This window comes from Nannospalax galili, unplaced genomic scaffold (assembly GCF_000622305.1).
Source record: "Nannospalax galili isolate Female #2095 unplaced genomic scaffold, S.galili_v1.0 scaffold741, whole genome shotgun sequence".
Lineage (NCBI taxonomy): Eukaryota > Metazoa > Chordata > Mammalia > Rodentia > Spalacidae > Nannospalax > Nannospalax galili.
The window spans coordinates 298621-310317 of record NW_008346093.1 but is presented as its reverse complement, the minus strand read 5'-3'; the positions used below and the strand labels follow the sequence as shown (position 1 = coordinate 310317).

The window sequence follows — 11697 nt, the reverse complement described above, 5'->3', positions numbered from 1 at the left end:
ACTTAAGTGAATACATTTATGAAAAATGAGACTGAGCCAATGACATGCTGAGTGACCCATGTGATCAGGGTATGTGAGAAACTTGGAGGCTGTAATTCTGTGCATGGATTCATGTTTGAGGAAAATGATGTGCATGACCGACCAGGACATGGGAGCATAATCGCAGGAGGCTTACCCAGAGCCTTGTAGCAATTGAATTAGTGACTGTATATATCAGAAGGGAACTGGGGGGAAAAGATGGTGAGACTGAATGAATGGGTGGGTGGGTGGGTCAGTGTCTAAGAAACTAAGTGAAATTACAAGAGAAATGAATGGGTGGGTGGGTGGGTCAGTGTCTAAGAAACTAAGTGAAACTTTACAAGAGACTTTATTAAAGGCTTTGACTGAGCATGGGAGGTCGAGCTGGAGTAGTGAGTTTGAGGCTAGAGTAGGCCACAGAGACTTTCAAAAGAACATGAAAAAAAGCTGTGAATAAAGGATTCACTATGGTGGAAGGTAATTCAGAAGAAATGCAGGAGTAGGTGAGGAAGATAGTGTCTTAGGTACTTTACCATTGTGTGTTCAGGTGAAAATCTTCAGAGGAGACTGTAACAAGCCATTATAGGGAGCTGTTGGCGGTGTGACCTAAGTGGCTTAAGTGAGGAGGGGGAGGAAAAATAGTGATTTTATATGTGCAAGAGACTTCATGAGAGACTGGTGACGTGTGACTTGTTATGGTTTATGTGAGAAAATGATAGGCCAAATGAAATGGCTCCTGTGATGATGAGAACTGTGTGTACCTGTGGGAAAACTGACTTAGAGGAAATATTGGTGAGTCTAACCAAATGAGACATGATGGTGGGTGTGTGAAACTGTTAGTAGGAGACTGTAGTGAGGCTGGGGATCAGTGAAAGAGACAGTGACACCCTGAGTGAATGACAGTGCCTGAGATGTTATATGATCGAGCATATCTAAGTATGTATGTAAGTCAAGTGTGCTGATGCATGCCTGTCATCCTAGCACTCAGGAGGTGGAGGCAGGAGGATTAGGAGTTCAAGAGCAGCTTGGACTACATGAGACCCTATCCCAAAAACAAGGGGCTGGAGAGATGGCTTAGCGGTAAGCACTGACTGCTCAGGTAGAGGACCTGGGTTCGGTTCCCAGCACCCACAAGGTGACTAACAACTGTCTGTAACTCCAGTTCCAGGGGATCCATTGCCCTATTCTGACTTCTGCAGGCATTGCATGACACGGGTGTACTTACAAGCACTCACTCATAAGTAAAAAAAATAATCTTTTTTTAAAACCTGTAGAGCCAGCAAGATCGCTCAGTTTGCCATTCAAGCCCTGCAACCTGAATTCAATTCCCAGAACCCACAAGGCAGAAGGAAAGAACTGACTCCAGAAAGTTGTTCCTCTGACTTCTATGCAAGTGTTCCCCCCCCCATGCATACACCCATTCCTCTACCCCCGTCAGTAAAATTAAGTAAAATAAAACTAAAAGGGGGCCAGTGAGATGTCTCAGTGGGGGGCTGGGCGTGGCAGCTCCTAGCACTTGGGAGGCAGAGGCAGGTGGATCTCTGTGAGGTCGAGGCCAGCCTGGTCTACATAGTGAGTTCCAGGCCAGCTGGGGCTACAGGGAAACCCTGTCTCAAAAAAGACAAAAAAAAAAAAAAAAGTATGTCTCAGTGGGTAAAGGCACTTGCCACCCAAGCCTCGTAACCTGAGTTCAGTCCCCAGGACCTACATGGAGATAGGAGAGAACCAACCCCTGAAAATTATCCTCTGACCTCTACATGAATGCCATGGCACACATGCATGTTCACAAACACCAAATAAATGTATTTTTTTTAACCATGTAGGCCAGGCATGGTGGTGCACACCTTTAATCCCAGCATTCTGGAGGCAGGCAGAGCTCTCTGGGTTCAAGGCCAACATGGTGTACATAGTTCTAGACTAGCCAGGGCTGCATAGAGACCCTGTCTTAAAAAAAAAAAAAAAGGTTGATTGTGGGCCTGTTTATGAGACTATAGTAGAGACTCCAAGAACTGTGTGCATAGGTGGAAAAATAAAACATGAAAGTAATTGAGATCAAATGAGGTGATGTCTGAGAGGTCCCAGAGTGAAAGTGCCAAGCCTCATCTGTTCGTCCTCTTCCTCCACAAGCTCCTCCTGCTCAGTCTGGACTGGCCTCCAGTTCTCCAAAACTTGGAATGCTGGGGTTCCCCTGAGCTTTGCCTGAAACGACTTCCTCATGCACCATTTCTAGGTGGTCTTATCTGATCCCAGCACTTGAAATAGGTGCTGGAAAGTGATGCCCGTTTTTCCCCCCGCCAGTTCATACTGTTCCTGTTAGCATTTATCAGCAATCCAACTGCTGTTTATTTCATTTATTATCTGATCAGACATTTATTGCTTATTTACTTTTAGCTCATACCTGTCTGACGCCCTGAAAACCTAGCAGCTAACAAATTAGGCAAAATTCTCTGCCCTTGCCAGGTGTGGTACACTTGTGGAATCTGAAGCAGCAGGGTTGCCACGAGTTCAAAGCCCACCTGGGCTACATAGCAAGCCTGTAATTCCAGCACCCAAGAGGCTGAGGCAGGAGAATTGCCATGAGTTCAAGGCTAGCTTGGGCTGCATAGCAAGCCCTCATTTCAACTCTGCCCCGCCCCCTAAAAAAATTTTCCTCATGGAGCTGAAACTCAATGAGGGAAACTGACAAAAAGAGACAGAAAAATGGATTATTTCAGCTGGGCATGGTTTTGCAGGCCTTTAATCCCAGCACTTGGGAGGCAGAGGCAGGCGGATCTCTGAGTTCAAGGCCAGCCTGGTCTACGTAGTGAGTTCCGGGACAGCTGGGGCTACAAGGAGACCCTGTCTCAAAAAAAATGGATTATATCAGGCAGTAATAAGACCAGACTGTCATTCTTTGTTTAAATAAGGAATCTGCCAAGTCATTTAAATGTAGACTTCTATGGGAGATAGAAGTGCTGACAACCCTCATCCACAGGGGATCCTATGAGTATGCCGTTTAGGAACAAAATATCAATTATAGCATTATTACCAGGGCAACAGGTGATTAAATAAAGCAGCCAGGCAGAATTGCAGGTTTGTTTTCACAAGATAACAGCACTGACAGCTGAAGTCTTGGAATCTTAACAAGATCCCCCGTTCAGAGCGCTCATTCAGAGACAAGCTGAGGTTCTCAGGAATCAGAATACTTCAATGTGAATAAAAATATTAATACCACCTTATCACTCCCAAATCAAGAGCAGGGGACTTTGATTTAATTCCTGACCAAATCTTTTATCTCATTTTAATTTTCTACAAATGGTTGTTCTCTGTGCTTATGGGAGAATTGGAACATTGCCTTTCTCAAGCTCTTTTTTGTGAATTAAAAAGACAGTTTTCATTTACTTATTTTTGTGATGCTGGGGATCAAACCCCAGGTCTAGCTCATGTTAGGTAAGTACTCTACCACTAAGCTACAACCCCAGTGCACAAAGTGTGCTGTTTTTAAAAGGTTGTAGAATTTCACTCATTAAGGCTTGTGAGAAAAGGAATTAGTAGGTCTTTGGAGGTGAGGTTTACCTTCAGGAAAATGGGCTGAAGATTAATTAATCATTAACAGAAAACAAGACATGTAGAGTTGTTTTCTCTACATGAGACCCACAAACAAAAGTAAAGAGGGATCAGGGACTGAAATAGTGGTTCTTAAAGTGTGGTTCCCAAAGCATCATCGGTGTCTCCTGGGAGCTTGTTAGAAATGTATGTTGTGGAGCCCCACTTCACACCTGCTGAATCAGAAATGGGTGGGATCCAACAATCTACAATAGAATTAAGGGGTGATTCTCATGTATCCTAAGGCTAGAGAGTGACAAGGGTGCCAACCAAGAAGGGTCGTTGGAGAAGATTTTGATGGACGATGTTTATTGCCTGTCTTCCCCCCTTGTAGAGTGTAAATCCTTAAGGGGCTATGATTTTCATCTGTCCTTTTCACTTTGCTATCTGTTCCTGAGAACCACATCTGACATTCAACAGATGATCAATAAATACTGAATAAGTCAATTTAATGAACACTGAGCACCTGTTATATGCCAAGCACTGTTTTAAGTACTTAAAATTTTTAATTTTCAATCCTTGTGTCAGGTGCTGCAAATGTGCATTTGTTTTTTGCAGTACTGGAGATCAGACTCAAAGCTTTCACATACTGGACAAATGCTCTACACTGAGCTAAACACCCAGCCATTCATTTGTTTGTTTGTTTTTGAAACAGGATCTCATGTAGCCCAGACTGGTTTCAAACTTGCTATGTAGCCAAGGATAGCCTTGAACTTCTGATCCTCCTGCCTCCACCTCCAGAGTGCTGGGATTACTGGTATATGCCACTATGCCCAATTTATATGGTGCTGGGGAATAAACCCAGGGCTTTGTGAATGCTAGGCTAGCCCTTTACCAACTGAGCAGCATCTCCAGCCACCCTCAGCCCTTTAAAAAATGTATTTATTGTCAGCCTGTGGTCGAGCATCTTCCATGTACCCAGAATGGTTCTAAGTGCTGGGGACATCCTCTTGGAAGATTGGAATCCTCCATGGAGGATTGGTTTCAGAACCCTGCTTACACCGCAGCCAGATCTGCAGAAGCTCAAGTCCAGTCTATAAAACACCTTAGTAGGCTGGCATGATGCATACGGCTTTAATCCCAGCCTTGAGAGGCAGAGGCAGATGGATCTTCCTGAGGAGGACAGCCTGATCTAAATAGCCAGTTCCAGGTCACCTGGGGCCACAGGAAGATCCTGTCTCAAAAAATCCAATGAGTAGCTGGGTGTTGTGGCACAGCCTTTAATCCCAGCACCCGGAAGGCCTAGGCAGGCAGGTCTCTGAGTTTGAGGCCACCCTGGTCTACATAGCGAGTTTCAGGCCAACTGGGGCTACAGGGAGACCCTGTCTTAAAAAGACCAAAAAAGAAAATTATTGTATTTATTTGAGGCAGGGGAGTTCACATGTGCCACAATGTACATGTAGAGATCAGAGGACAACTTTCAAGAAATGGTTCTCTCTTTCTACCATGTGGGTCCTGAGGACAAACTCAAGTCATCAGGTTTGGTGGCAAGTGCCTTTAAATTTAATTTTTGAAACAGGATCTCACTAAGTTAGCCAGGGTAGCCTTTAACTGTAGTCCAGGCATGCACTGAACTTTCAGTCTGCCTTCTTGAGCCTCCCAGTAGCTAAGATTACAAGCCTTTTACATTTTACAGCAGAAACAGGCTTCAGGGAGTGGGGAATGTTTTCTACCTGTGTATTCTAATGGAAATGGCCCTGCTAGTTCTCTCTTCTCATTCCTAGCCTAGATCCTAAGGGCTTCTTCAGATGGGCACCTAGGACCCTCTGGGCCATGAGTATACCCAGTTCCCCACTTCTGAATCCCCAAACATGTACTTCCCCTTCTCACTTCCCTTGTGTTGAACTCTCACATGCACATGCTAACCACAGGAACCTCACTTTTAGGAAGAGGGGTGGGCTTTCAGGATGGAAGATGAAACAGTTGCCTTGATGCTTTCTTCAGACAGACTGCCTGAGGTGGTCTACTCCGATTTCACTCTTGTTCAGTGTCTCCATGGCACAGATCCTGTCACTATGGTTAATCATGCATTTTACAGGTCAAAACAAAACAAGTCAGACATGGTGTTACATGCCTGTAATCTCAGGACCAAGAGGCAGAGGAAGACAGGTTCACTGCAAGTTCAAGGCCAGCCTAGTCTACTTAGGGAATTTCAGGCCAGACATGGCTACATTGGAAGACCTTGTCTCAAAAAAAGCTTAAAAAATAGGAAAACTAAGAGGGATGAGAGTTCGAAGTGACTGCTAAAGGTCAAACAGCTAGGAGGTTCCTACTTCAAACTCTCAGGCTTCATTGCTCTTCAGAGAGAATTTGTCTCACAAGTGTTGATTGAGCATTGAAAGGTTGCTAGGCAGAGCAGAGTATTAGGTATCGGAGATTGCATGACAAACAAAACAGGAGCAAGGGTGACACAGGAAATGGGGAGGGGAAAAAAGAAGAGGAGGCTGAGGGGTCAAGGGAGAAGTCAGAACTGAGGAGGCCCTGCATTATACCCTCCCAGTTCCTCCTGCCCTGAGTTCCTCTTTCCAGGAGCAGCTCAGCCCAGATAAAGCAAGGCCACTTCTCTGAGTGGGAGTATAGGAGTGCAGTGTTCAAGATGACTGCTGGAGTACAGGCCTCTCACTCGCTACTGCTGCTACTGCTCACCCTGCCAACCACAGGTGAGTGAATGAGGTCTTAGCTGTCTCCCCAGAGTACCTGGGCCCACCATATCCCTTACCATCCATTCCCCTCCCCTGGTCCTGTTACAGGTTCGGACCCTGTGCTCTGCTTCACCCAGTATGAGGAGTCCTCTGGCAGGTGCAAGAACCTACTGGGAGGAGGTGTCAGCGTGGAGGATTGCTGTCTCAATGCTGCCTATGCCTTCCAGGAACGCAATGGTGGCCTCTGTCAGATATGCAGGTTCGAGGGGACCTGGACTGAGGCCTACAACCCAAGGCTCTTTCTTTCTCTGGGGCTTTCAAGAGTGCCTCCCAAGGCCCTCATGACCATAGCTCAGCCCTTCGGAGCTGGAAAATTCTTTGTTGGGGGTATGGGTGTTGACCTGTGCATGGTAAGATGTTTTGTAACATCCCTGGCCTTCCCCTACATGTTGTTAACAACTCCGTCCACTGGTTGAGACAACCATAACTGTCTCTAGACATTGCTAAATGTCCCCTGGGGGAGACAAAACCAGCTTCAGTGAAAACCATTGTCAGGGCTTCCTGTAAACATTTCAGGTAGAGTGCAACTTGGGTGTTTCTGAAGGTAGTTCTAGTCTTCTGACAACAGCTCATATTTATTGAGTGCTTATTGTATATAGATACATTGTAGGAATGGAGGAGTTTGAGGCAGTGCCAAACCCCAAATTATGATAACACATTCATTGAGAAATTCCTCCATCCTAGATACGTTGTAGGGCCTAGGTGGAAGTTTGATCTCCAAGGGCTACTAGAGTCTCCTAATCATGACTTCCAGCTTGCATATATCAAGCCCTTACTGTATTGTAGCTATATTTCCTAACTTCTTACCATATATAACCTTGTATACCACTGAGGATGAGAGGCATGGAGATCTTGGAGAGCAGCTCTGGAACCCCAGTCATACTAACAGTTCATATCACTTTAGCATCAACATGCATACCCAGTACTGTGCAGGAGACTAAGGATAGATCTAGGATGTTTTTGAGGGAACCTCTGAGCTCATTGGGATAAAGGCTTCTGTTAAGTAAACACTGATTGTCTGCCTGCTACCATGCAGGGTGGTAGGTTGAAAGGTTCTGGGCTCCTAGTCCTTAAATTTGCTTATTGTGTATCTAGCTTTGTCCCTAAGCTAGGGAATTTCCAGGGCCCTGGTCATAAAGGGAAATAACATTTGTCATACCCCTACTGTATATGCAATTTCTTTCTATTAAATACCCACCATCCCTAAGTGATCCATCCTGTACCTAGTACTCCTTCTGTGCCTACCCATACTCTTAAAGTCCCATATGCCATCCTGTCAGGTCATACCAGGATGGAACATGGGTTCCTCTCTGCAGGTCCCCACAATGGTCACTATGGTCCTCGTGGGCCCCCTGCTCAGTGACATGCTCTGAGGGGTCCCAGCTGCGACACAGGCGCTGTGTGGGCAGAGGTGGACAATGCTCTGAGAAGGTGGCTCCTGGGACCCTCGAGTGGCAGCTACAGGCCTGTGAGGACCAGCCATGCTGTCCAGGTAAGAAGGATCATCAAGGTAGGCATGCAGTCCTTGTCACCCTACCCCTAGCAACCGAAAGAATCAAATCAGGCTTTGAGAGTGGACCTGTGTCTGGCTTTGTGTGGAACTAAGGAGGAGGCTGGGGTAGCTGAAGGAGAGTGCTGGAAGTGAAGACATTTTAGTCTGAGTGATTTGAATTGTGAGCAGGGGAGAAATTCACTTTGACTTGGTTTGGGAAGAGGACAGACTACCTGAAGCAGAGTGACCGGTTTGAAGGCTGCTGCCATAGTGAGGATGGGCAGTGCTGGTAGGCAAGCTATGGGGACAGAAGATATGAGGACACACAAGAAAGTAAGGAACCCTAAGTGGCACCCCACCTCCATCTTATCCCCATCTCTTCTCTCTCACAGAGGTGGGTGGCTGGTCTGAGTGGGAACCTTGGGGGCCTTGCTCTGTCACCTGCTCCAAAGGAACCCGGACCCGCCAACGATTGTGTGATCACCCAGTCCCCAAGTGTGGGGGTCGCTGCCCAGGAGAGGCCCAGCAGTCAGAGGCCTGTAACATTAATCAGGTCTGCCCTAGTAAGTAAGGACAACCACAGGGCATGGAAGGGGACACCCAGGCTGGGTCTGTGGGGTCAAATCAGAAAACTGCCAGGGAGAAAAGGCATGAGCATACCTGACCACATATTCACCCTCCCCCTCCCACCATAGCACATGGGGCCTGGGCAGCCTGGGGCTCCTGGAGCCCCTGCTCAGGTTCCTGCTTTGGTGGAGCTCAAGAACCTAAGGAGACACGAAGCCGCATGTGTTCTGCACCAGCACCATCCCAGAAGCCTCCTGGGAAGCCTTGCTCAGGACTAGCCTATGAATATCGGGGTTGCACTGGCCTGCCACCCTGCCCAGGTATGCAGGGATGAAACCATTGGCACTTGGTCAGTGGAGCTGTTTATTTCCAGCACAGATGTTGTATGATTTGAGGAAATAGAGTTCTTGTACCATGTGACCATGAAACTCTTCGTTTGAGGATGGTTTGCCTCAAGTGTCTGGAGGTGGCCGGAGGCAGGGAACATGATTGAGGTGGCCTTTTTCCTCACTCCCTCTCTCCCTCCAACAGTGGCTGGAGGCTGGGGGCCATGGAGCCCTGTGAGCCCCTGCCCTGTGACCTGTGGCCTGGGCCAGACCCTAGAACGACGGACATGTGATCGCCCTGTGCCCCGTCATGGGGGCCCCTTCTGTGCTGGTGATGACACTCGGACTCACATCTGTAACATGGCCATTCCTTGCCCTGGTTAGCACATCAGGAGACACCATATCCATGCCTAAGCCCCCTGCAGATCTCTACTGACCACTTCCTTCTGCTAAAGCCTTGCTGTTTACTGACCTCATACCTTGGTCCACCTCTGTTCCTCCATTCCCACATCTGATCACCCCTACTCCCTCCCGCAGCCCTTTATTCCTTCCCCTGAGGCCCCTTGCTGGTTCCAAGCTTCCTTTGCTGCACCCCTATCTCTGCAGTGAATGGGGAGTGGGAGGCCTGGGGAAAATGGAGCACCTGTACCCGTGTGAACATGAAGTCCATCAGTTGCGAAGAAATCCCAGGCCAGCAGTCACGCATAAGGAACTGTGGAAGCCGCAAGTTTAATGGACAGCGATGTTCTGGGAAAAACCAGGATATCCGACACTGCTATAACATCCAAAACTGTATCTGTAAGTGACCCACAGAGGATGCTGGGAGGGTGGGCAGCCCATGCAGCAGGCTCTGCTGGGGACCCATGTCCCTGCAGCCTGTCACAATTTCCCATTGAGACCTCCTGTTTTGACTCTGTGGCCTACTCTACCTCTCATTGCAGTAAAAGGCTCATGGTCACAGTGGAATACATGGGGGCTGTGCACACCACCATGTGGACCCAACCCCAGCCGGGTTCGCCAGCGCCTCTGCACAGCCTTGCTCCCCAAGTTCTCGTGAGTTGGGGGCAGAGTGTCTCTTTGAGGGGGTTGTGATATTGAAGGATGGGAAGAGAGCTAGTTATACCCAGCCTGAGCTTCACCACCAGATTTAAAGTGCCTGCCTTGCCGGTGCCATCTCCTAGCTTCAGGAAGAGGGGAGAAAGTAAGAAGAGAGGATATCAGCAAAGAATTCACAGCTTCTGTTCTCCTCAGTTTATACTGTAATCACTCAGCCAAAACCCTAAAACACCTTGGTTCCCATGCATACAGTCCATGTGTCCTTCCTCACTGGCCTCTGGGTTACCATACTTAGAGTTACTCACAGTCATCCATACCTCCTTTCACCCACTCCACATCTCGCTGTCCTGGGGCACTTCAAGGCCTTTTTAGAAACTGTTGCAGATACAAGAACCCGGGTCCATCAGCACAAGGGATCCAGGTGAGCCAAGCTCTCACAGAAGGCACATGAGAAATGATAATGGGTTAAAGTGGCAAAGGGACTGGCCACTACCCCCTGGGCCTAGAAAGTTGATCAGGCCTTCCTGGGCAGGTAGAGGTTAGGAAAAGCTTTTCTAATTTCAAGACTGTAAGCAGAGTCCTGGGCACAGATGATTAGCCACCCGAAGTGTTTACTAGACCACAATGGCCTAGGTGTTAAAGAGGGTTAAGATACCCATCCTTTTCTTAGCCTCAACTAAGGTTGAAGCTAAGTGGCCTTTCTCCTAGCTCATGAGGGCCCTGACACTGAGACAAGATGTCTCAGCTTTTGGACTCAGACTGAGTCCTAAAGAAGAGTTACAGATGTTGGGTGGAGATACAGAGGACACAAGTGAGAGATAGTATGGAGAAGGGCTAATTGAGAGAATCTGGGTGTAAATGAATAGAGGTCTTGCCTAGCAGGAAAAATAATCCTGGGAAAGACCTTTCTGGATTCAGTTTGCGTAAAGTGAGGTACAAATAGAGAAAAAGAGAAAGTGGGGACAGGGAGAGAAGAGGAGAAAGAATGACTTGGAATAGGGTTTCAAGGTGGGGTGTGGGGAGAGATAAAGGGTTTTTGAGGTAATAGAAGGTAATTAATGTCAAAATTAATAGCCACCATTATTAATTGAGCATTTATTGTGTACTAGGCACAACTCTGAGCACTTTACCTGAATCCATTTATCCTTATAGCCTTGTGAAATAGGTATCGAGATTATTATTGCTATTATTGCCATTTTGTAGCTGAGGGAATCTGAGGTACAGGAAAATCTTTCCATTTATCAAAAATAGTCCAATATCACAGCTAAACATACAATGAACACTCCTTAAGAGCTTGTTAAGCCAGGTGTGGTGGTGCAGGCCTGTATCCCAGCTACTTGGGAGGCTAGGGCCAAAAGGATCATGAGTTCGAGGCCTTCCTGGTCTGCAGAAATGAGTTCAAGACTAGCCTGGGCACTGTAGTGAGACTGTATCCAAACAAATAGTAAAAAAAAAAAGCTAGGGGTAGCTCAGTGGTAGATCAATTGCCTAGCACATACAAGGCCCTAGGTTCAATCCCCAGTACCACAAAACAAAGTTTGTTGAGTTGGCTGTGATGGGGCTTGCCTTTAATCCCCACATTTGGAAAGCAAAGGCAGGAGAATCATGAAGCAGGAGGATTGTGAGCTGAAGATTAGCTTGTGCTATAGAGTAAGACTCTGTCTCAGCATTCTTGCCTTCCCTGAACTTCTCTCCTCCATTGCTCCCCTAACACCCCAGGCCTACAGTTTCTATGGTCGAAGGTATGGGTGAGAAGAATGTTACCTTCTGGGGGATCCCACGGCCACTGTGTGAAGAGCTACAGGGGCAGAAGCTGGTGGTACAAGAGAAACGGCCATGTCTACACGTGCCTGCCTGCAAAGACCCAGAGGAGGAGAAACCCTAAAACATCTTGCTTCCATTCTGACCCTCTGACCTCCCAGACCTCAATAAACCAGCCATTTCGGGCTCA

General features: G+C 47.3%; 1 protein-coding gene across 1 annotated transcript; it reads left to right on the top strand.

Annotated features, from left to right (window-relative positions):
• Positions 1-6065: 6065 nt before the first annotated feature.
• Cfp (complement factor properdin) lies at positions 6066-11697 on the top strand. The gene is made up of 9 exons (XM_008842519.3): positions 6066-6263; positions 6354-6504; positions 7622-7797; positions 8190-8360; positions 8493-8684; positions 8896-9069; positions 9297-9488; positions 9632-9743; positions 11466-11697. The coding sequence occupies exons 1-9, from the start codon at positions 6200-6202 to the stop codon at positions 11629-11631; spliced, it is 1398 nt and encodes a 465-aa protein (XP_008840741.1). The 5' UTR covers positions 6066-6199; the 3' UTR covers positions 11632-11697.

Excerpts from the sequence above, each read along its gene's own strand:
- Cfp (XM_008842519.3), top strand. The coding sequence starts at position 6,200 with ATGACTGCTGGAGTACAGGCCTCTCACTCGCTACTGCTGCTACTGCTC. Across the intron at positions 6,264-6,353 it reads GCTCACCCTGCCAACCACAG|GTTCGGACCCTGTGCTCTGC; the intron begins GTGAGTGAATGA and ends GTCCTGTTACAG. Across the intron at positions 7,798-8,189 it reads GGACCAGCCATGCTGTCCAG|AGGTGGGTGGCTGGTCTGAG; the intron begins GTAAGAAGGATC and ends TCTCTCTCACAG.